We start from the raw sequence: 26,028 nt of genomic DNA, 5'->3' as shown, positions 1-26,028 counted from the left end.
TCCACAAAAGCACCCCGGCGCAACGGCATCACTATTAGCAAGCTGGGGACATGAGGGGGGGAAGAAATGATGCAGGCAAAGACACAGCGAGGGCAAAGAAAAGGAAATAAAAATGGAAGAAAGAAATGAAAACAGAACAAGAAAAAGAATATAGGAGGGTATAGGAACATACGCAACTGAAACTTATAGCAAAGCAAATAGGGTCATATGCCCTTTGTAATCAGGCAAGCAACAAAATATACAGTGTATTCAATGTACAAGGGTCATTCTGGCAGAGACAATGTCAGTAAACCGTAGAAATTAGCATAATCACAACGATTGTACAACTTGCACTGAAGGGGATGAAAGTCTGTGCTATGGCACAAATTCAGTTCAATGGTTTTCTTAAATATCCAAATCGGCATGTCAAGTTTTGCTCAATTCTCTGATAATGAAGTCTGAAAGTGCTTGATTTGCCTAGAAACAAGCAATCTGTTAATGTTTGCGAACCGGCCCAAAAGAGTTTTTTTTTTTTTTAAAGTGCTGTACGGTCTGGACGTCAGTCAGAGAAACGATGAAATCAGAGCCATTTTTTATATTTAAAAAATTGTGGCCCCATAAAAAGAAAAAAGCGGTCAATACACATTAACAAACAATGAGTCACCAGTGAAAGTCTTGAGTGTGGGTGACATCGATAAACTGCAGGACTATAAAATATAAAAGGCCAAATGACAAGTCTCCTTAAGTAGCATGGCAGCTTGATTTCAACGGCCGGGGACAAACAATAAGTCAGTCAGCCATTTTTGGTCTGCCGCCTTAAGTCTCATTTTACAGAGTGGCATTGTGTCCAAACGTGCGCGCGTGCGCACGCACACACACACACACACACACACCTTACCATAATGCATCCCACTCAAACCTGACTATAACACATTACCTTTGACAACAGCGGCAGCCTTCCCTATGGAACAGAGAATGAATATCCTGCCACAGGCAGTGAATCTTTCAACTGTATCTGCATATTGGTCTGTGTGTGGGTCTGTGTGTGTGTGTGTGTGTGTGCATCAGTGCGAGTGCTTGGATGCGTATGTGCGTGTGTGAGTGTCTCTTAGTGTCATGGTGTGTGTGTGTGTGTGTGTGTGTGTGTGTGTGTGTGTGTGTGTGTGTGTGTGTGTGTGTGTGTGTGTGTGTGTGTGTGTGTGTGTGTGTGTGTGTGTGTGTATGCACGTGTGAAAGATGAACATGTGTCTGCGTGCGTATCAGTGCGAGTGTGTGTGTGTGCGTGTGCATGTGCACGCATGTGTGTGTGTGTGAGTGCGTGTGAGTGTCTTCATGCATGCGTGTGTGAGTGTGTGAGCGCGTGCGCGTGTGAGTGTGCGCATGCATGCGTGTGTGAGTGTATGTGTGTGTGTGTGTGTGTGTGTCAATCTGGATATTCAAATGTGGTAACCCACCCCGTCCCACTCCACTCCGTAGAGCGGCGATGATGCAATTCTAATCTATAGCCGTAGCCTCCTGGACGGCTCTAAACAAATATCAATACAGCGCCGGCACTCAGCCTGCCACTTTGCAGTGTATTTATGGGCAGAGTGGGGGTTAATTGAAAGTCAAATTCAAATTAATTTCTTCACCTTAATTGCCACCGCCATTAGTAGGGAAAGGGGACGGGGGAGAGGAGGGAGAGGTGAGATCAGGGAAATGAGGGGTGTGTGTGTGTGTGTGCGTGTGAGACGTGTGGTGTGTGTGTGAAATGTGTGTGTCTGAGTGTGTGTGAGTGTGTGTCCGTGTGTGTGTGTGTGTGTGTGTGTGTGTGTGTGTGTGTGTGTGGTATGGTGATGATATGAGGGAGGAGCACAAGTCCACTGACTGGTCATTTCTCATTAGCGAAGATTCCAGCATGTCCAGAGTAAGAAAAGAGAGGGGGTGGAGAAAAGGCAGGGTGGTAGAGAGTGAATGAGAGATAAAAGAGAGAGAGAGAGAGAGAGAGAGAGAGAGTGTGTGTGATGCCTCTGACTGTAAAACAGATCAAAACTCCATTATAGGGGTGGCCAGGCCTGCTTATTTATGTGCAACCTTACTCAGGCTCCACACACACGCACGCACGCACGCACGACCTGATTTAAGGCCGGCTGCCCTGGACGGCTACACAAACAGCAGGCCGGAATCATCCACTAATGGAGCAGGCAGATTAGGTGGGGGGTGGTGTGTGTGTGTGTGTGTGTGTGTGTGTGTGTGTGTGTGTGTGTGTGTGTGTGTGTGTGTGTGTGTGTGTGTGTGTGTGTGTGTGTGTGTGTGTGTGTGTGTGTGTGTGTGTGTGAGGGGTTGGGGGGGGGGATAGTGATGGGGAAAGAGCTGTCATGAGCTAATTCTTCCGCCCACCGCACACGCACGCACGCACGCACGCACGCACGCACAGCACTTGGCTAATTACCATCTGTTGCCGTCCATCGTACCATCATCACTGCCATCATCTTGTGCATCCTAACGCACACTCGCCTCCTGTACGAAAGTGTGTGTGTGTGCGTGTGCGTGCGTGCGTGTGTGTGTGTGTGTATGTCCCTTTGGATGTGCATCTGTGTGTGTTAGAGTGTGCATGAACATTACAGGTTAATAAATAGCTGGGTATCTGTTGGGAAGGAGGTTGTTGGGCCCATTAGGTTGTTGAAAAGGGTTAATGGGGCCAGATGGGTGCTTGGGAGCAGGGTTGCCAGATGAGGCTGATTTCCAGCCCAACAAATGCTCAAAACCCGCCTGGAATCACTAAATCCCACCCAATTCTATTGATTTCTATGGCCAAATATTGGGTGGTTTTTCCCTGATAAATGCCATTTTTACCCGCAGACGGCCATCCTAAGCAGCCTAATTGGGTGGGAAACCGCCCAATCTGGCAACACTGCTTGTGAGGTAGGCTAGAACTCGAGGGGTAGAGACCTGTCAAAACACATCACCACCCCGAGAAAAACACACACATACATTGAAGTCGTCAGATGCGAAGGGGCCCAATACAAGGGGCCCAATACAAGGGGCCTTCAGCAAAACCATGTCAGAGAGGATACACCTTTTTTGTAAAACTCACTTGTTTACCACCACACATGCTTGACACCATCTAAAGCAAATTTGTTTATCTTGGTCTCAAGAGAGATGAACAGACCAAGGATACGGATCACTGGAACCATGTTGTGTGATCTGAAGAGACCAAGATAAACAAATATACTTTAGATGGTGTCAAGCATGTGTGGTGGTAAACAAGTGAGTTTTACAAAAAAGGTGTATCCTCTCCATAGCCAAGCATGGTAGTGGGACTGACATGGTTTGGGGATGCATGAATGCTGTCAACATTGGCAATCTGAAATACACCTAAAAGAAACATGCATGTCATCATGCACTGTGACTACTGAAGCAGATCCTGATATTCTCCATAGGATTGCATTCAAATCTCACACCAATCTATTTAAGCCAGGTGCAGACTCAAAATGTAAAAGTTCAATGCAAAGACAGGTTGAAACGCACACTGATGACCTCCCTTTTCATCCCTTTTCATTTCGTTTCAATTTGAGACGATTCGAGCCAACACAGCCCCTTCTCTACCGGATTTTAATCTGGGGTTTACTCACTTTTGTGAGTACATGTTCAAACATTAATGGCTGTATTTAGTTTTTTTCTGAGTGAACAAGAAATTTAAGCGGTTAAATATGTTGTTAAAAGGTCACTAATCATTGTATCAAAGTGAAATTTCTGTAATGCTTTCCTATGAAAAGATATACTCAAAAATCTGCAAAACTGTGAGGGGTGTATTCACTTTCGTGATATACTGTAGGTGTAATGTATGTATACTGTCTATGTCTAATTGTCTATGTCCACACCTAGAGTCTAGAGTCTATGTCTGTCTGCATGGGAAAGTAAGAAACGTAATTTCAATGCTTTGTATGACTTGCGCATGTTGAGAAATTGACAATAAAACCGACTTGACTTGACTTGATTCTTGACTTGAAAAAGTGAAGCATCTCGAAAAGAGCTGAAAAAAAGACAATGATGAGTCCTTGGGTACTGAGTGACTATTCAAATGTAGCGTGAGAAATACTGCATGTTGAACTTGGTCTGAATTTCCTTTGAAACATGATAGTGGTGATGGCAATTTGCGCCGTCTTTATAAAAAGAAGCATTCGATTTTATCAAAAGGACAAATATTTTCATTAGGCTACTTATTGCCCCAGGGTTTAAAAGGGTCAAACACATACGCCCATGGGCATATATATCAGTCAGATGAGGGGCTATATAATATATTTACATATTTATATACGGCACGCAGACGAGACAGCCCCGCCCACTGAACCTGACCCCTGACCCTTCACCTCCCATATTAATCTGGAGAGAAAAGGTCACTGACTCACACTCGCCACTAGGGGGCCAAGGAAGACTCCAACTGCAGCACACTTGCAAAAAAGTGTGTGTGTGTGTGTGTGTGTGTGTGTGTGTGTGTGTGTGTGTGTGTGTGTGTGTGTGTGTGTGTGTGTGTGTGTGTGTGTGTGTGTGTGTGTGTGTGTGTGTGTGTGTGTGTGTGTGGGGGGCTCTAAATTATGTGTTTTCATCACCTCATCACCATCTTACTAGCCAAACACACTCACAATGGGTCAAAATGGCTAGGAAGTTGGTCTTTTCTACCAGCCAAACGGAAATTTCAAGTCAAAAAAGTTGCTTGAAAAGAGAAAAAACTTTTCTTCACCAAGGCACTCCAAAAAGTATAGTTAAAATGTCTTTATTATTATGACATGTCCATTAAGGACTTTTAAAATTGCCCACGCGTAGCGGCAGTTGAGCCTTCTTCAGGGCAGGGAAATTTCAAGTTTTTGAATTTGTCCGGTTGGCTGGTGTTAATTCAGAGCCGTGTGTGTGTGTGTGTGTGTGTGTGTGTGTGTGTGTGTGTGTGTGTGTGTGTGTGTGTGTGTGTGTGTGTGTGTGTGTGTGTGTGTGTGTGTGCCAAATTACTGTTTCAAATCTATGCTTAGTTATAACAGATGCTGAACTGATTTACAGACAAAACACCTTTCCAGTTCACCAGATCTCACTCCCATACAGTTCATTCTCAGGTCAAGAGATCCAGCATAACATACATTAGCCACTATGGCTGAACAGGGCACCACTAGTCTATTCCACTAGAGTTTACCCAGGCAGCCACTGGCTGCAATACTGCCATAATAATGAACTGTAACAATCCTCATTAAACACTAGGCAGTGCCTTATCACTCTCCATGGAGTACACAACGGGCTTTTAATGACATTTCAATTGTGGCCCTGCAAATGTGGTGCTTTGCAAAGCCAGTGGATTCATTTCCCATGCAAATAGAGCGTGCTGATAATACGAGGGCAAGCCAATCGCTGGTCTTTTAGATTGTCTGAGGAAAGCGGAGTTGAAACTCACACGGCCAGAACGGACAGAAAGACAGGTGTCAACAGGCTGACTGAATATGGGAATATCCCATTCTAATCAGGGGTGGACATTAAAGGACCACTTCAGTCAATTTCAATATGCTGCTGTATTGCTCACGCTACCCTTGACTTGTCAGTACCCTGTGATGCCACATTTTTTGGCTCAGCCTTTTCCGAAATATGAGCCATTCTAATGGGGGCATTTTTAACAAATAATAATATAGGCCTACTCCAAATATTTTCCCAAAAGGTACCGCTGTTTGCTCAAAAACTTGTACATGTTTGGGTTGAATTAGTTAAAGCAGACTCTGGTTGTTCCTTCTTGTGATTTCCGGGAAGATCAGACCATGTTTTATGACCAATTTTGACAGAAATGTAAGAAATTTCTAAGGGTGTACAAACTTTTTCCTAGGACTTTATATAGAAGGCAGACACCTTTAAAACAGTCCCCACCTTCTCTAGGACTCACGAATATAACTTAATTGTATTGCAAATGTAATTTCTAATATTCCTTTACAAAAGATGTCATATTTCATGTGAAGCTACATATACATTACGTAAACGGCCCTCGAGACAGAGGTTCCCCACCCCTGGGCTAGATAGTTGTTCATGAGGTATTCAGGGTTAGTTGTCTGTGTTTTTTTTTTCTTCTTTTCTTTAACATGATGCATCAAAGTGCAGATGTTCTAAAGCAATAGCATTAGTGCCAGTATCACTGCTTCATACATGAAATGACTTAAAATTGAATGAACTTTTACTGTCAACAACAACAAAAACTGCGGCACAAGGGGCAATCAACAGATATAAACTACTGTGGCATGTCACAAAAATAAGCTACCTGTCAAATTGGCTAATAATGAAATCATAACTAGCCACAGCCAAGTCTTACCAGCATTTGGCGGTTACCTTCTTTATTTCAGTTTTCTACATATTCTCCTTTAATTGGTAGTTTTGTAGAGGACAGTGTACTGGCATATGATAATGACTTGTATATTGAAATGTGTATGTGCTACAGAAAAAAAACTCTTCCTCGCCCTCCACCTTTCTTCCTCACTAACAAGCATCACCTACATTGACACGGTATCCTCCCAGCTAAATGGTCTGGATATGATTAACATGAGCTTTGGTTTATTTTTCCTCTTTCAACACCTCTCCGAAGCTCTCACACCCCCTTGTACACACACACACACACACACACACACACACACACGCACACGCACACGCACACACACACACACACACACAAAGACACACACACACACACACACACAAAGACACACACACACACACAAAGACACACACACACACAAAGACACACACACAAAGACACACACACAAAGACACACACACAAAGACACACACACAAAGACACACACAGACACGAGAACACACACCTCATTTCACTGGAACAGCCTTTAGTCTATCCTGGATACACCGAACGGCATTTGCCCCCATTGGGCTCCGATGAGGTGGAAGAGGACTCATCAGACGCTACTCAGACAACACTAACAACCAACACCTCTCCCATTAACACACACATACATACATGCAAACACATACACACACGCACATACAGTATGTACACATACATAGGTACGTACATTTACATGTACACGCACATGCATGCACACCCTCGCACGCAGGCACGCACGCACGCACACACACACACACACACGGACACGCACACGGACACGCAGACGGACACACTTTGTTGAGCCCATAGCTTAGTGAGCCAAAAGACTAAGATAGATGCATGGATGAATAGGATGGCTCTACTCATTTGATGACTAATGGTGGATGACTAGAGGGATGACCGCATTGGTTGTATGGCTGCATGAGGTGTATATAATGACTATGGCAGGGCAATGACTGCATTCAGCGATTCATGTATAGTACACCATACTGTATGCAGGTCACCCCCAAAAATTAATTCACACCTTAGATGATTGTGAAGTAGGTGATTTTTAAAATTCATGCAGTTTCCCAATTGCAACAGAACTCATTATTCTCACAGAACTCATTATTTTGTTGTATCGTCACCACCTACTGTATTGTCAAAATGACAACCATTCTAGTCCAGGCACTGCTGACAAAGCAGATCACAAATAATTGTCCTGGATTTTGTGCATTCACTTTCAGTGACTGTTACTGTTTCAAGCTATCAGTTTGAGAGTACGTGGTGACAAAACCATAAAAGCGATTTAAGTCTGTAAATTCTATTGCACTGGAACGACTGGATTTGGCGAGTGACTAGGTTTACCGAATGCATGACATCTGGGTAAGCGAGGTGGTGCTAGTTTACCTTCCCCCGACATCCTTCCTAGGAAGTAGTAGTGTCTGGTGAATGGGTCTCCGACCAGCATGTTCACACTGGGGCTGGGACAGCAGGTCCTCGTTGGAACAATTGTGTCAGAGTGCTTCCTTAATTTACTTTCGAATGAATTAAGTACCTCCTCTACTCTACTCTACTCTGCTATGCTTTTTGAACGGCTGGATGATATGTGCTGTATTTGGTTGATTGGTGAATGTGTATATTTTTTGTGGATGATTGTATTTTGCTAAACAAATTACTGAAGTGGAGGACAACCCTCTCAGATATATCATGTGAAGTAGCTGATTAAAATGATTATCTGACAAACAAGCATTTTGGGAGAAGTGCTTTTTATACAGGGTGACAAGTGAAGAAGTGAATTACCTTCCCCAGTATCCTTCCCAGGAAGTAGTAGTGTCTGGTGAAGGAGTCTCCGACCAGCATGTCTGCGCTGGGGCTGGGGTAGAGCAGGCCCTCGTTGGTGGTCTTGAAGAAGCCCTGGTTGGGGTTGAAGCCCGTCTTCAGCAGCTCGTTCAGGAACTCCCGGAAGATGCCGCCGCCGTCTATGCCGGCCTCGTCCAGCCCGTGGGCGTTCAGCAGGTGCACGCGGATACGCTTCTTCAGGTCCGGCTCTGCAGATGAGGGGATCGTAACAACAACCACCATCATTATTAGGGGTGTACCGAATCCTGATTTTTTTAAAGTTCTGATGAATACTGAGTCCACTGAGCAAGATTTAGCCGAATACGAAACTGAATACCGAATACTACTCAGATCACCAAAACTGAAAGGGAACCCTGTCAACAAGGCCAAATCTGAAACAGAATCTTGGATTCGGTACATCCCTACATCCCTACATTATTGCTAAATTTGCACAGACTCATTTTGGCATGTGCCGTCTTCAGTATGCAACATTGTAACAATCTCCTTGCTACAACTGACTTTTGAATTTGAATGGAATGACTGCTTTAACCACCTTTATTGACAGGAAGCGACTGAAGGATAGGAATGAGGCAGGGTTTCCCTTGACTTAGTAAGAAAAATAATATTGTGCAAATATTGTCCGAAAGTAGACTTATGAACAGTTAGACATAGTAGTAAATGGAGGCGTATTATATTAGAGGAAGAGTCATTTATTAATTAAAAACCTTCAGAAATGTTATAGAGAAAATATCATCGCCATTCAAATTATATACGTACGTGAAAGAGCACACATGAATGTATATGTGCATATATGAGAGCAGGGGATATTCAAATGTATAAAAAGGTCATCTTTCAGCACTATTAATCTGCACTCATAAATCACATTTCCAATAACTCACATGGTCAGGCCCACACACACACAAACATGCACACTCAAACGCACGCACGCACCTCAACTCGGCCCGTCTTTCAATGGGTCTGCTTCAAACGTTTCCTTTTAATCATATCACTGAGGCAGCCATACCCCCTTTCACTGTTTTACCTAAATTACTACGCCGTAAAAAAAGAGAAGGCGCTTGACTTAAAGGCATTGATCTCTGGCCTTTTATATGTTCCATTACGGTTGGAATACGATCGGCGCAGCTTGTGCTTTGGCGACTCATAACAGCCCAGTATCAAACATCTCGCGGCCCCATTTCCAATTAAATTTGACGCGATCAGAAGGCACTTGCGTTGAAAAAAAACCCCTTAAATACGAGATGTGAGGAGAGGTGCAGATAGCCTGACCTCCCGACACCTCAACACACACACACATACACACACAGACACAGGCACACACACAGTGTGGTTCTCCCACTCTCAAGGTACGCCACCCTACCAAGGGGGCCTTCAATCTGTCTAATAACATTTGAATGCATTTCCATTTCGCCTTCTGTCCATTACAAATTAATCTATCACGCGGACCCTAAATAACGCCAGCCGGCACCTTCTGTGACAGCACTTAAAGCACCCAACATGGATGCACTTCCACTCACTAACTCACTGGAAAACTAACTGACGTCTTTTGAGATGATGCGGTTTATGCAATAAAAAAAGAGCATGCTGTGGGATTGTGCATCGAGTTCGTACAAAAATTGGACAGATGTATGCATCTTTTTGTGCAATGAATGTCCAAGAATCAGGGATGAAAATCAGCAAATTCTGGTAAAATATGAAAGTGCCTAGTAAAATATAATGTATGTGTGTGTGCTTACAATGCCATTTCCATATCTGGTGTGCGTGCGCATGGACACGCGCATGTGTGCGTGTGCGCAATCTTCGCATGTGTACGTGTGTGTGTGTGTGTGTGTGTGTGTATGTGCGTGCGTGTGTGTGTGTGCGTGTGTGTGTGTGCGTGTACCGTTCTCCGGTGACAGTTTGTCGTAGGCGTCTTCATAGATGTAGTTTCTGCGGATGGTGATGCTGATGCCGTCAAGGAATGGCCCGTCACCCTGTACGTCCCGCTTGTCCGCGAAGATCAGACGCTGGAAGATCTGGACACACACACGCAGAACACACATGCGCACACAAGCATGCACGTGCACGCACACACACACAAAATGCAAAGAGGATGTTAACATGTTTTCACTGGGATAGACTGGTATTAAGAAATATTTGTGAAGTGCGATATGTTAATGAAATTGATGAAAATGAAGTTCACAATCATCATCAACCATTGTTTACTCAGGCCATAGACTGAGCAATGCCTAGAGTTTACAATTCAAACCAGCAACAATATAAAAAAAACGAATAAAAGTAAAAAATAATACAAAAGCAGGTTATTTCTATCAAATCGCTGAAAAAACAGAAAAGCAGACATGTGATTTGTCCTGTGGACCCGATTGACCCATGCTCCATTGAACAGTGTGTGATGTCATGTTATGTTATAAACAAAATAGCAACCAGTTAGCAGTATGAATACAACACAAACATGGAGGAGTAGAAAAGAGATGTGTAGACAAATAAAAGCAGCGCTATAAACGAGCTAATAAGAGACACTGACAAACTCCTTTACAAAATTAGCCCCAATATAAAGAGCTTTCGACATAAAAACAGCTTACTCTGGAGCAAACGGAACAGAAACACAAACGTCTTTTTCAGCACGGGCCGATCAGTGATCAATACTCTGGAGCGGCTCCAATCATACCCATTCATTACCATGGCAGAGGCGTATTGATAGAGGCCCACCCATGCTGGCGGAGAGGGATGTGGTAACAGAGGCAAAGTGATTATGTAGCTCTGAAGACTCAAACTGGCTTTTCAAAACGCTCTTAAACATTACTGGATTACTCTGACGGAGGGGAACGGGGCTCATTGTATTCAAATGAACAACAGGTCTACTAGAACGCATTAAGATCAGGAGCAGCATGTGTCCAACACAAGCTTCAAGTTCCGCTGCAGCTTCTATTCTATGCATGTATATTTAGCTTTGAGAGCGCAGACATTTTTGTTATTCTTTTTAGAACATTAGGCTTTAAGTCGATCTCTTCAGTTTGCATGAGTTTGCATGGTGCCCGTCTCAAAATCTATACAATCATTTTAAAAAATGCTGCTCCTATTGTGGTGCGATTGTTTTTCCATGCCAGAGTACCAAAAGTCGATACAAATGTGAATGTCTCCAGCGCCACGGTAAGTTTTTCTAATGGGAAGTATTTTTCCCACAAGGCTCATTCGGCTCCGTCAGCCCAGTTACACATATGTGGGGAATTCTGATAGCGCACCGCAAAAGTAGTCACCATTCACGTACAAATGACTCATTTAAGCACCAGATAACCCAGGACAGTAATTCATTAAAATGTAATCCTACGTTGAGTTCCTTAAATGGGTTAAAATCACAACTGAAGCAACATCGCCATTTTCCCTCTTTGGTCATGCATCATCTCTTTGGTGATGTGGGTCTCTTTATGTGTGTGTGTGTGTGTGTGTGTGTGTGTGTGTGTGTGTGTGTTACCTTGACTCGCTCTTCAAAAGGCACGACGAAGGGCAGCTCTGTCAAGATGGCCAGATGCCGCTCCTCAGACACAGACAGCTGAGGAGGCTCCAGACCCACTGCACACACAGACAGACAGATAAGAGAGACAGATTAGGAGAAAGGAGAGAGAGAGAGAGAGAGAGAGAGAGAGAGAGAGAGAGAGAGAGAGAGTGTGTGAGTGTGTGAGTGTGTGTGTGTGTCTGTGTGTGTGTGTGCGTGCGTGCTTGTGTGTGTGTGTGTGTGTGTGTGTGTGAGAGTGAGTGAGTGAGTGAGTGAGTGAGTGAGTGAGTGAGTGAGTGAGTGAGTGAGTGAGTGAGAGAGAGAGAGAGAGAGAGAAACAGAGAAAGAGAGAAGGGCGGACAGACAGAGGTTGCCGTGGGCCTAATAGTTAAGGAGATGATATTTGGACAGGTTAAGTTGCAGTTTCAAATTCCGCATCATTTATGGTTGAAGTGCCCAGGAGAAAGGGATCCAACCTCACATTGCTCCAGTGAGTGTAACCAATATCTTGTACGTCAATAACTTTGGATGAACGCATCAACTAAGTGTAATATATTACAGATTGACGCACAGACATGCAGATGGACACACAAATGAGAACAGAGTACATAAGACAGAAACATCTAACATCTAAACGCACAGAGAAGACAGGACAGGGTAGGTCAAATAAACAGACGAGATGATCAGAGAGGATAGGCAAAGAAAAGCACATCAATCTCGATTTCCAACCATGCCCCCAATAACCCCCAGTCACACATCGACACACTCGTCTAGTTGTCCATCCCATCAGCCTTCAAGGCCATCCATCTCTCCTCATCTCTCCATCTGCCAACATTCTTTTTTCACCCTTCTATCCATCCAATTCATAGACATTCTGTTTATTTGTGGTTAGTTAGCCTCTCTCCATATACCAATCATTCTAGTCAACTAATTTGCCCGCCCATTCATCCATCTACCTACCTATGTACCCATCTATCTATCTATTTATCTATCTATCCATCTATCCGTCTTTCCATCACATCATCATTCCACTCAGTCCCCTTTCTATGGTAAAACCAAATCCTGAGGAATGATCAAATTTAGGTAGGACTTTACATTACTGTCCTTGTTAATTAATTACAGTATGACCAATATTTTACATGTAAACATGATGTACTTTCACTGTACGTTAGGATTAGATATGTAGAGACTCTGTAGAGTAAGTTCATAACCTTACATGTTTGGTGCATAGAGATACACCGCAAAATGAAGTGTTACCCCAATTTAAACCATGATGTCCAGGGTCCACTTCAGACTTACCATAATATACACAGGGGTTAGACAAAATAATGGAAACACCTGTCATTTTAGAGTGAGAAGTTTCAAGGCTCAAGTGGACCAGCCTGTTGGCCTATCTTCATTATTTTGTCCAACCCCTGTATCTATCTGCTGAGCCTCAGTCTTTTTTTCCACTCAATATCTTTATTGATTCTGTGATCACTTCCCATTATTATTATTATTGTAAGCATTTTAAAGCGTTGACATTTTCACCATTGGCACTATCAAATATCACATTGTGTTCCACGGATGTCTATTTTCTGTTGTTTATTTTATCAGTGCAGTAAGACTAACGTTTCGACATGCGTCTACATCCTTGGAGGACTCTGATGAAGACGCATGTCGAAACGTTAGTCTTACTGCACTGATTAAATAAACAACAGAAAATAGACATTAGTGTGGCACCAGATTATTTCCCTTTTCTACTTATGATTTAAACCCACTCTGGTTGCACCGGATTGCTAATTTAGAAGCGCGGAGTGCGTATCTCCTTTCTTTGCATCACATTGTGTTCCTTACAAGAAAGGAGATCTGAAAGCAATTTGGGAATTAGCAAATTAGGAAAACAAAAGTGGAACTACACAACCTGTGTCCTGACCACAACCCTTAAAAGTACAACAAAGGTTGGTTCATTTATCTTTTGAGTGTGTGTGTGTGTACATGTATCTGTCTGTGTGTGTGTGGGAGTGCATATGCCTATCCGTGTGTGTGTGTGTGTGTGTGTGTGTGTGTGTGTATGTGCCCGTGTGTGTCCATCTGTGTCTGTGTGTGTGTGTGTGTCTGTGTGTGTGTGTGTGTGTGTGTGTGTGTGTGTGTGTGCGTCTCTGTGTGTGTGTGTGTGTGTGTGTGCGTGTGTGTGTGTGTCCCTGTGTGTGTGTCCGTGTGTGTGTGTGTGTGTGTGTGTGTGTGCTTGTGTGTGTGTGTCCATCTGTGTGTGTGTGTGTGTGTGTGTGTGTGTGTGTGTGTGTGTGCCCCCGTGTGTGTGTGTGTGTGTATGTGCCCCCGTGTGTGTGTGTGTGTGTGTGTGTGTGTGTGTGTGTGTGTGTGTGTGTGTGTGTGTGTGTGCAGCAGTAGCAGCCCCATTAAAGAGTGCTCAATCCTGCCTCCCTCTGCTGGCTAACACACACTTTTAATTAACTGGACTGTGAGATGCCCGTCCACCTGCTACACAATCTCCATTACCGGGACGTTTGTTTTGTATTAGAGCAGGCCTTCTGATCGTTTCAAACCTCTTCAAACCGCACACGCACACGCACACGCACACGCACACACACACACACACACACGGGTGGGGGCGGGCAAAGGATAAAGAGCTAGACCAGCAGAGTTTAAAACATTTACCCCCCCCGACCACGCATCCCCACTACCATTCCATCCTCTATCACAGCATAATCATTCTGCTCAATTAGTCAATCAAACTCCTGCTCCACCCGCAACACACACAAACGCGCACACACACAAACACACAACCACCAGCTCCAGCACCATCAAGTCTCCATTGCAGAGTAGAAAATACGGCCCCCATGGTGGTCAATATGGCAGTCATCTATCACTAGTCCGTAACACACACACACACACACACACACACACACACACACACACACACACACACACACACACACACACACACACACACACACACACACACACACACACACACACACACACACACACACACACACACACACACACACACACACACACACACACACACATCCCAGTCCATTTAGGGAAATGAAAGGAGGGTCTATAGTGTGTGTGGGGGGCGTTTGGAGCAATAGGGTGGGCAGATGGAGGATCCTCTCCTCTCCTCTCCTCCTCCTTCCGTGGGGCCTTCTCAAGCTAATTGGATGGGGTGACGCGTGTCAGCCTGAGTGGGCATTAGGGCTGATCGCACGCACATTCTTATCTGCTTGTTTTCACACCAGCATCCACCAGCCTGGCCTGGCCTGGCTGCCTCAATGGGGTGACTGTCCGTACTGCCAATTGCCGACTAATAACTGCTGCTGACCATGGTATACACTACAGAAATGTATGTCTTTCACACACACGCACACAATGCTGTGAATATTTTAAACTCCAGCACATTTGGAGCGAGAGCAACAGTCCCTATATGGCTTTATTCCTATACCCTAAAACAGGCTCAATGACTCTCCCAATCTATGACCTCTACAATGCATTTTTTTGTTTTGGTTTTTTTGATCGCCCAAAGCAGATCCTTCCAAAAGGAAAGGTGTTCCAAAAGCTGAAGCTTGAAATCAGTCCATTTTGTATTCTACAAGACAAAAAAATGCCATTTAGAATTTTAGTAGAACACAAGCATTAAACTAAATAGCTTACTTGGGTTTATCCAATTATTTCTTAGGTTTGCAAAACATACTCTCAAACTTTTCTTTATGCCTTCTTGATATAGTTAAATTCATATTTTTAATTTAGCTTCCATCTTGCTGTGTCTCTCACTTGAAGCTAAAAGTACGTTTATCATGCTGTATGACCTTATTCACCAATCCTTAGGTGTGAACGAGTGTAGACAGGTCAGGCTTGCAATGACACAGGGTACGTTCCAATATGTGACCTTGCGTCCTCCACTTGTGCTTGTCCTCGTACCAGGAAGTAATACCAGAGATTTTGATAGGAAGGTGAGATGGGACAGCCATGTAATCATACATAGAAATTAACGGTGAAGATTCGTAACGCAAATATGGCGTCTACTCGCGCATCTCCCGCATTTCTGGTAACAAGAGCCAATGTGCCTGCTGAGCTGCGGTGCCAGTGATCCAATCATCTGGCTGCATCGGCGCACGCGAAATGATGCGCATGCTCAGTTGTGAAAAGCCGTTGCTCTCGTGCCGTTACGGAACTACTGCGCCTGCGCTCTGTCAAAAAAAGCAGTGAGAAAAGTGGCTTAAAAAGCTTTGTTTTGACTCGTATAACACAACCAAGCAGTCTAGATTGATCAGTTTTTCACGGTGGTTTCAACCATATGGTTTTCACAACCGCTGGGTTCTTCCCCGTCCTATACTCAGTTTCCCCATTCATTTTTCCCATTCACTCTCAGATCTGGTCTACTTAATCGCGAAATAGCACTCCGAAGGCGTCACCAAGATGGCCGCCATATGTCCTGTCTCAATCTAAACTGTCTCTGGTAATACCTCATGATGACATCACTGACAACAGCATTACATTTCAATATCTTGCAAAAGCTCAATTGTAAAGTCATTTTCACATTTGCAAACTGGATGGTGAATGAAGAATAGTCCCCCAAAAGTTGTTGTGGCCAGGCTGACAGCGGGGAAAATTAATTGTTTTCCTCACGGAGGAGGGGCCAGGAGGCGGGGCGAGGCCACAAGCACAAGTGGGGGACGCGAGGTCGCATATTGGAATGCACCCACAGACTCTTCCCTCCTCCCTGCTGCCCGGTACAACCCTGTAGAACAGCAGCAGCCATTTTACACCCTGCTGTGTGGAACGCCTGGTTTCCACAGGGCGTTAAAAAACATGTCGGAGAGATTAGAGGGGGCAGAGCAGAGGCGCCAGTGAGGAGGCCGAGGCGTGCATGGGCGCAGGGATGCCAGGAGGCCAGCCGCGCTTGGCAAGGTGACTCAGCCAAAGCCACAACGGGTTGTGCTAAGAAGGTGCGAGGAGCGGAGAGCAGAAGAGTGACAGGCTGTGAGATGTGTGCACACACAGAAGAGAGGGAGAGAGAGAGAGAGAGAGAGAGAGAGAGAGAGAGAGAGAGAGAGAGAGAGAGAGAGAGAGAGAGAGAGAGAGAGAGAGAGAGAGAGAGAGAGAGAGAGAGAGAGAGAACAACAGAGAGATAGAAAATGATTGAGTGAATGCGATAGAGCAAGATAACAAGAAAATGACCGAAAAGAGATAGATAGATAGATAGATAGATAGATAGATAGATAGATAGATAGATAGATAGATAGATAGATAGATAGAAAAAGTATGTGTGTGTGGAAAGAGAGAGAGAGACAGAGAGAGAGAGAGAGAGACTGACAGACAGACAGAGATAACAAGACAGAGCGAATGAGTGCGAGAGACCAAGAAAAATTGTAAGAGAGAGAGAGACAGAGCGAGAGGGAGAATGAGAGAGAGAGAGAGAGAGAGAGAGAGAGAGAGAGAGAGAGAGAGAGAGAGAGGTTTAACGGCTGTGCTGCTCTCTCTGTGACACCAACAAACACTGAGGTGTGACTTCCTCCTCGCGGAGCGGCAACAACAGCGGACAATCGCGCAGCGTGGCTGCCAAAAGTGCCATTATTAGCCGCTCACAATGCCAGCAATACTTCACCCACAGGTGCCAATTGACCAGAGCTGTCACTACCGCAGTTTGGCACACAGACTGAAGAGTGGCCACTGTGACACTACGGGGCACGGGCAGGCCACCGCTTGTCCCTCCACCACCAATAAGGATAATGACGCATTGAAGAGATACGACCTCTGTGACCACAGAGAGACCCCCCCCCCTCTCACCCCCCGAAGATGAGTCATTTGGAAAGCTTTTAATCGGTAACACTTTAGAATAACGTCCTATTCACCGCCATATAAACACTTTATTAACATTTAATAATAATTAAGATTTAACAAAGCATTTACAAATGTTTGTAAATGAGTAATAACCAAACTACGACTCCACAGTGGAGTGGAAATCAACTTCTACTGTGTGAGTTTTATGTGGTTTCGGTAACAATTTATTTTAGGGATACATCTATAAGCACTAATACATTCAATGTTAATGCCTGCATAAGTAACTTGTAAGAGGCAAATGCTAAGGCCTACTAAGTCCTCACTAAGGTTAAATTGGTAATAAATCCCTTATTGTGCATGAACAAGACATTTGCGAATACATGCCTAGCAAATGTTTGACTTTGCTTTGTACATGCCTTACAAGTTACTTATACAGGAACATTGTATGTATTAGTGCTAATAGATGTATCCCTAAAATAAAGTGTTTCCGTGGTTTCATGTCTTCTGGTCTTTGGAGGAGAAACTTCTAGGACCGATGAGACTGCGCTGTGTCTGCTGTGTTTATAAAGCTGTGAATAGGACGTTATTCTAAAGTGTTACCTTTTAATCTTTCACTGTGACGTGCCATTCCTCCATATTGTTGATATGGATGCTAATATATATATGACATGATCATTGATATGAAGTCATTCCTCTTTTTTAATTTGTGATAATTGTACTATTGAAAAAAAAATCTTGATTGTAATGCAGAGACAATTTAATAACGTGCTGTGAATGTAGTTCACAGCAAGTGGAAAGGGCCATTTAAAATGATGAAATAAAATGGTTTCTACATGGCTACTTCTCATCTTCTTTTATGGGAGGAGATGGGGTTTGTGAACATAATTGTGTTTCAACAGATGAGGGCAACACTGTACCAATAATAATGCATAAAACTTCTCTCATGTACAGATAAGCTCAAGATGCCAGTAACGGTAGTCAGTGTGCCGCGTGTGTGTCTTGCCGCTAGGAGTGGACTACTACACAGGTCCAATACAGTAAAAAATAGAAATACCACAAGGGAAAAAAAAGAAATAAAACTTCTCAGATAAGGTACAGATAAAGATAAGCTCCAGAGGGCGTCTTTCCATTACATTACATTACACTTAGCGGATGCTTTTATCCAAGGCGACTTACAGTTATTACTGTAATGGGTATTGGTTACTGCTCCTGGAGCAATGGGGGTTTACACGTAGGTGCCTTGCTCAAAAGGTAACTCAGCCCTTTATGGAGGTGTAGGGAGAGGTTAAGTGGGATTCGAACCTACAACCCTCTGACTGAAAGACCAACTAACCCTAACGATTAGGCACACAGGGCAGTAACGGTAGTCAAGTGCGTCTCTCACCATCCAGAGTGGACTGCAGGGGTCCGATGCGGCCCATCCTCCTGATCCTCCACATGTGTCGTGCTGACGGAACGTACAGCTGGGTGACCTGGGACAACAAAAACAAAAACAATGGCAACAACATCAACACAAACACTCTAATACACTTTTTTTTTCTTTTTTTCATTTTTTTCTTCAATGCTACTATTACTATGTCAGAACGCTACAAAGGTCTTTTAGAAAAAAAAGCACAACAAAATACCTCCTCTTAATGTATGTTCTCTACAAGTCTTCTGTTGTCCAGTCCTGCACTTTAAATGTCTGTATGAGCACTGTCTATGTCCATACTGTCTATGTCCATGTATGAGTACTGTCTATGTCTATACTGTCTATGTCCTTACCTAGATTAGTCTATGTCTGCATGGGAAAGCAAGAAATGTAATTTCAAATTCTTTGTATGACCAGTGCATGTAAAGAAATTGACAATAAAACCAACTTGACTTGACTTGATGTGACCAATCGACATTTAACTATGGATCAAGAGCATGAGAGTTACATAATTGGTCATTTAGAGGAGCATTACACAAAAAGGTAGCACGGATCTATGAGTCCAAATTCTTATGATGATATATTGGTGATTGCCGATATTATTAAGATATATTGATTTCAAACACCCAAAGATTACAACGGAAGAGCAGACTCAAAAGCATATGCTGAGCCTGTGCTAAAGACATCCTGGAAAACTGGAAGAATACCTACATATTAGACACACACACACACACACACACACACACACACACACACACACACACACACACACACACACACACACACACACACACACACACACACACACACACACACACACACACACACACACACACACACACACACACACACACACACACACACACACACACACACAAGCTACCTTATCAGCACTGATGTTGACCTCCTCAGAGAGCCAGTGTCCTCGGGGACAGAAGGGCCGCCGGATGTCACGAGCCTTCACCATCTTCACCAGGTTCGTGATCACCTGAAACAAAATTAAAAGAAGGCTTGTTACACTTAAAAATACTATATAAAAATACAACTACACATTGCATCTCTAAACACTTTCTCTGACTCTAAGACTCTACGAACTCTTTTGAAAGTCACTTTGGATAACATTCCAGACTGAGTGACATTTATTTTACATACAGGGTACGGTCCCTGGAAAAATGTAGTGTTAAATGCCTTTCTCAAGATCACTTGAGCCATGGATGAGGCTGCAGGAGAACATTAGTCATTGACCTCCCCACCCACATTCTTTCAATTGATTATGTTTACGGCATTGCAACCAGTGACCCCGGGACCAACTCCCTAACCATTAAGCCACCGTGGTCCAGAAATCAGAGAGATTCTTTTAAGTCCCAGCACAGTCGTTAACCTCCCAACTTAAACAAATGAGAAATGTTGCATGAAAATAAGATGTTAACATGCTCTGCTGTACAGTAGGCAAGAACATTCATTAGCAAGAAGATACACTCCAAATGACCAATTCAATACACAGTTTAAAGAGCAGCGCAAAGTCCTTCCACAGCGATTCTCTGCAGAGAACATTACTATACAGTACTGAGACTGACGGAGGAAAGTGGGGAAGAGGGAAAGAGAGAGAGAAAGCAATTGACAGAGAGGTATCTCTTCTGTGAGGCTAAGGATTCCACCTGATCAGGACAGTAATTCTAAGACAGCGCCTTTTACAGAGGCATGTTCGATTCTGGCAGAGTGGAGCCACTGTTTAATCGACGCTTAAATAAACGGATGTTTATGGGGGGGCGCAACAAAATGGCTAGCATCTCCTCTTCCTTTAGACAAGCAGGGGGGGTTAGTTGTGTCAGGCAGTGAGCGTGACTACAAACAGGGGGGGGGGGGTGTTCTTTCCTTCCCTGAATGGAGGGTGGGGGTGGGGGTGGTTGAGAAGTGGGGTGGGGGGCTAGCGGTGAGCGAGCGTGCTCCGTGACGTGCAGTAGTAGCCATTTGTGGTCCGCGAGGGAGATAAACGAGTCATCTGTGGACATTAAGCGCTGTTAATTAAGCAGCAGACTGCTGACATCAGGCACACACACACACCAGCCCTCTCTCCCAAGAAGAGGACAAGCTGCAGTGCATCGCTCTGCTTCACGCGCTGCGCACGCGCACACGCACACGCACACGCACACGCACACACACACGACTTAAACTCGCTAATGCACAAAAAAAGCAGATGCAGATTTCTCTTATCTCCTCAGTAGTAAATCTCTTTTTTATCTTCTCTTAACTGGGATTTTACTGGTTACTTTGTTGAGTATTGACAAATGCCAGTCTTACTTTTGCTGTTTCTAAATGTAATTTATCTAATTCCGAGGTTAACAACAGTGGCTTAAGAGACAGATGCTGCAAGGTTAAAAGACCGAAGAAAATGCTTTGATAGAAGGTAGCTGGCACACGCACGGCCAACAAGGCATGTGTTCGCATTCCAGGGGAAGCATTTTCATACCGCGATGGAGTAATGGCGAAATTATCGAACTGGTCACTTCCAGAGGACACCCATTGCCATCCCTTCACCCCCAGAAAATAGTCGCCAATAACGATGAGTGCAAAACGCTGTACCACCGCATCGCCACCACACACACACACACACACACACACACACACACACACACACACACACACACACACACACACACACACACACACACACACACACACACACACACACACACACACACACACACACACACACACACACACACACACACACACACACAGTCTCTCTCTTTCGCATTCACGCATGCACGCACGCACGCAGGCACGCACACACGCACGCACACACAAGTGCCCACAAAACCACCCCATTCCACCACCCCACCCCAGCACCAACCACCACCTCCACTGACTCCCCCCAATGAATAACTATCAGTTAATTAGTCCGGCCAGTCCTAAGTGCACGCCGTAATAGGCCCTCTCCCCAAACTCTCTCCCACCAGAGACGCCGCCATCGAGGACTTCTCCAAACACGAGGCCAGCCCCCGCGAGTTCCATTAGCAATATTAATACAAGCTTAGTTGATCATTTTCATTCAATTAACTTCTTTCAATTAAATAGATAGCTTGACAATGGAAGTGATAAAAGATCCGGAGGGACGTCTGATGACTCCAGGCGGACATTAGCGTGTTAGGGGGGTCAGCGCAGGCCCACGGTCCGACTGTAAATCCAAACCGTTCAATTTGGGAAATGCGTTTCTGCTCCCGCTGCTGCTGCTGCTGCTGCTACCTCTTTAACGGCCACTTTGAGCTGACAGGAGGGCCAGACCTGGCCCAGCTGACACCGCTTTGGAATATTCTCCCTTTTTGTCTCTCTTTTTCTTTTCTATTCCTTCTTTTCTCCATTGCCATCTTGCTCGCTTTCTCTTGCTCTATTCTCTCTCTCCCTTTCTCTCTCTCTCTCTCTCGCTCACTCTCTTTGTCTTTCTCTGACTCTCGACTGCTTCTCTTTTTATCAATCATCTTCTGGTCGTGAGGAGAAGGTCTTCAATTGCTCACCCCCCCACCCCCGCCCTCACATTCCCATTCACTCACTTTTTCCCCTTCTTTTCTAGTCTTATTCCATGAGCTATTGTTATGTGTATTCTTGTCTTTTAGTCACTCTTAAACTGTTCCAGTTTTCCTCCCTTCAACAAGCTAACTCTTCTTCTCCTCACCTTCTTTCACCTCACTTCTTTACTTGTGATCCCATGCCACAGAGCTGGGAGGACAGACGAATACAGAAGAAGAAGAAAGAAGAAGAAAGAGACAAAATGGTAGGTGGAGAGAGTGAGAGAAAGGGAGGGAAAGAATCCGAGTAAGAGAATCAGAGAAAGCAGAGGAAGCAGAGCAAGCGCGAGAGTGGAAGGGTGTGTGTGTGTGTGTGTGTGTGTGTGTGTGTGTGTGTGTGTGTGTGTGTGTGTGTGTGTGTGTGTGTGTGTGTGTGGGTGTGTGTGCTTTGAGTGTTGCCCACCACAGTCATTATGAGCTGCGCACATGGAAAAAGCCATGATAAGACATCACTTAACAAGATTAAACCGACGATTAAGAACAGATTATTAAATGTTATCACACCTCAAGGGCTGGCAGGAAAGAAACATTAAGATACCGGCTGATCTACAGCTACCAAGTATAAAAGTGACGAGCGAGATCTTAAATGCAAATTCTACGACGTGGACTGTTAAAGGGCGTATCCCTCTCAGCAAACTGAACTATTCTGGAGGTTCAATGGTTCCTTCTTCCAACTCAGCTCTCGTCCAATCAGAACCAAGATTACATCCAACCATATACTGCCAGATGTATACAGTTATCATGCATACATACATATCTGGACACATCTACGCATGATCGAGGGCCTAGTGTAGCTTCATCACATCACTTTTTGCAAGACGAACGCTTTATGTCGATACTGTCCCATTTTTTGATATAAGCTTATTTTACACCTCTCCTTGAGTTAGATGATTGAGTTGTACCTTTCTCCTGTTCTTTCAACCGTTCTCTGAGTATGGCAGTGCAAATTTTACCTCCAAGCTAGCAGTTAACATTGAATACTATGAGACCAGTTAAGCCGCCAGCTGGTATCATAGGACTCAATGTCAACTGCTAGCTTGAAGGTTAACTTGTACTTCCGTAACGGCAGGATGTAGTGCAGGAGGAGAAAGGTAAAACCCAATCATTTAACTCAAGGAGAGGTGTGAAACAAGCTTATTTCCAAAAATGGGACGGTATCACTTAGGGGATCTTTCCATATCCTTACTCCCATCCTCGACCTGTGATTGTGGCCTCGCGCTTGGCTGACAACTCGCTTCTTGCCTCTGTAAGAAAGACATTCAATGAAGTTCCCCCGCTGTCAGCCTAGCCACTAACTTTTGGGGGACTTTCCCCATTCTTCATCCAATTGCAAATGAGAAAATCATCTTTGAATTGTGCTTTTGTGAGATATGGAATTGAACTTCTGTCGTCAATGACTTCTTGCAACGAGGCCACAAGCAAAAGGGAGGATGGGAGTTTGAATAATGGAAAGAACCAACGCACTTCTTAACGCTTTAAAGAGATCCACCCTTTCATGGTGGCCAGGGTTCGGAGAAGATAGTCACTGCACCCACCTTGAAGAGCTGCAGCATGTCTGTGGCACCTGAATGCACTGCTGCACGGCTGTGTTGGCTGTGATGCTCATAGCCTTTACAGAGCTTAAAGCAACACTGTGCAGTTCTCCTCCACTAATGTTGCCAGAGAGAGTAGAGAGAGAGAGGTTCCATTGGCCCATTGTTTCCGGGTTCTATTATTGCAAGGGGGGGGGATCCCCCTTTAGGCAGACCTAAGGACTGTTCTATTCAATGCTAGGAGTATTATGACACGCCCCTTTAGGCAGACCGGAACCTGGTCATGTTAGGTTCCCATAACAACCTATTGAATTGGCATATCTCTATATATTTAAAGAATCTCTGATGTTGCTATAATGCTTGGGGGTGACATGGCTCAATGGGCTGGTGCACCATACCACTACGCTACAGACCAGATAAGATTCAGTCCTGAGGTTGTTTCCTACGCAATCTATTTCTCCCCACTCATTTCCTGTCTCTCTCACGGTCCTGTCAAAACAAAATGTCCCCATTTTTCTTGAGTGTAAAAGCCCAAGAAAAATGCTGTGGCCTAATGGTTGGGGAGGTGGTCTTAAAGTCAGAGGGTTGTAGGTTCGCATCCCCAAACCTTACCCCATCTCCCTAATCTATAACCTAATCTCCCTACACCTCCACCCTGAGGCGGTCTGGAGCAAGGCATCTAACCCCACATTGCGCCAGGGACTGTAACCAATACCCTGTGTAAATAACAGGGTCGCTTAGGATAAAAGCCTTGGCTAAGTGAAATGCAACGCTGTGTAATAGTATAAAACGAAGGTTATGTATATAACCATGGTTCTATGAGTTCCGGATGACCGCCAGGCCTTGGCTGTCACTTGGAATACTGACGAGAAGATTGCCAAGCAAGGACTTCCGGGACGCGCATGCCTTAAGTTCAGGCGTATGACGGAACGTGCATGCGTGTCACCCGGGTCACAGATTACTTTTTTGTTATTAACTCTCGACCTGCATGAGCATGTGATGGATCATTCAGTGCTGAAAGCACCGCCTGGCGGACAGAGGGAACGAAATAGAAACACGCTGCCCACCTTGAACAGCTGCACCCAGCGTTTCTGCTGGGCCTGTATGCGTTGCTGCACGGCTGCGTTGGTGGTCACCCCCACGCTGCGGAAGGCGGCCAGGTACTCCTCGCGGTGCTCGGTGCGCGTCTCGGGATACGCCAGCTTGATGATGCCCAGGCAGGCGTCCCGAAGGCACCGCGACAGGGGCACCAGCTCCACCAAGGAGAAGGGCATCATGGAGGACGAGGGGGCCTGCACCTGCTCATGGACCTGGTCCTCATCTGAGAGAAAGTTTGTTTGTTTACATTTATGGCCAAATATGCAACTGTAGCTATTTCATGGCCAGTACAGGTAATAGAATTCGCCTCAAATTAAAAATCAACAATGATATAAATAATTGAATAAATACATTAAATAAGTTTGGTCACATCAATACATTTTAAAAAGTTCAAAACCTTTAAAGGTGGGACCATATTAAAAATACCAAAAATAGTGTCTTCTTTAAAAAACTTAAAGAATAGTGTCTTCTTTAAAAAACACAAAAAGTCTTTTCATCTGAGAGAAAGACAGAGGGGAAAGTAGGATATCAGTTGTCTGGTTACCACCAGACCTAATCACAAGTGAGATTCAGATTGGAACGACTGTGTAGAACTAAAGGCAGTATGGAAGTTCCCAGGCTAGGACATCAGTGATGAAGAAGCGTTTTGGACAGAGCAGGGGTACCCAACCTTTTTCCAACATGGGGCCCACTTCAAATTTCCACAAATGTTTGTGGCACACCTCTGACCCAATTATCAATAATACTCAACATTGTCAACAGCCACACACAAAAATATTATTTAGACTTATTATTTCAAGGCCCACTTGGAATACCTTCAGGGCCCACAGTTTGAGAATGACTGGGATAGAGGTTTAACGCCTTGAAGTTCTGAAAAAAGGGCTATTGCTTACAGGCACAATGATTTCGAATGCGAAGAAGTTGAAAGTAATTTAGACTCATTTTTTGAGCTTTAAGACATTTTATCCAGACAAAGAAGACAG

General features: G+C 44.4%; 1 protein-coding gene across 1 annotated transcript in view; it reads right to left on the bottom strand.

The window, feature by feature from the left end:
* The window catches only part of ube3c (ubiquitin protein ligase E3C), a 70,059-nt gene that overhangs the window by 14,898 nt on the left and 29,133 nt on the right, over positions 1–26,028 (bottom strand). The window contains exons 14-19 of the mRNA XM_063207086.1: positions 25,015–25,268; positions 19,733–19,837; positions 18,823–18,910; positions 11,631–11,728; positions 10,041–10,173; positions 8,102–8,349 (exon numbers count right to left, since the gene is read on the bottom strand). Of these exons, the coding sequence (XP_063063156.1) occupies positions 8,102–8,349; positions 10,041–10,173; positions 11,631–11,728; positions 18,823–18,910; positions 19,733–19,837; positions 25,015–25,268 (926 nt within the window). The remainder of the gene's footprint in view (positions 1–8,101; positions 8,350–10,040; positions 10,174–11,630; positions 11,729–18,822; positions 18,911–19,732; positions 19,838–25,014; positions 25,269–26,028) is intronic.

This window comes from Engraulis encrasicolus, chromosome 9, assembly GCF_034702125.1.
Source record: "Engraulis encrasicolus isolate BLACKSEA-1 chromosome 9, IST_EnEncr_1.0, whole genome shotgun sequence".
NCBI classification, from domain to species: Eukaryota; Metazoa; Chordata; class Actinopteri; order Clupeiformes; family Engraulidae; genus Engraulis; species Engraulis encrasicolus.
The sequence above is the reverse complement of the archived record's forward strand: the minus strand, read 5'-3'. Positions and strand labels throughout refer to the sequence as shown.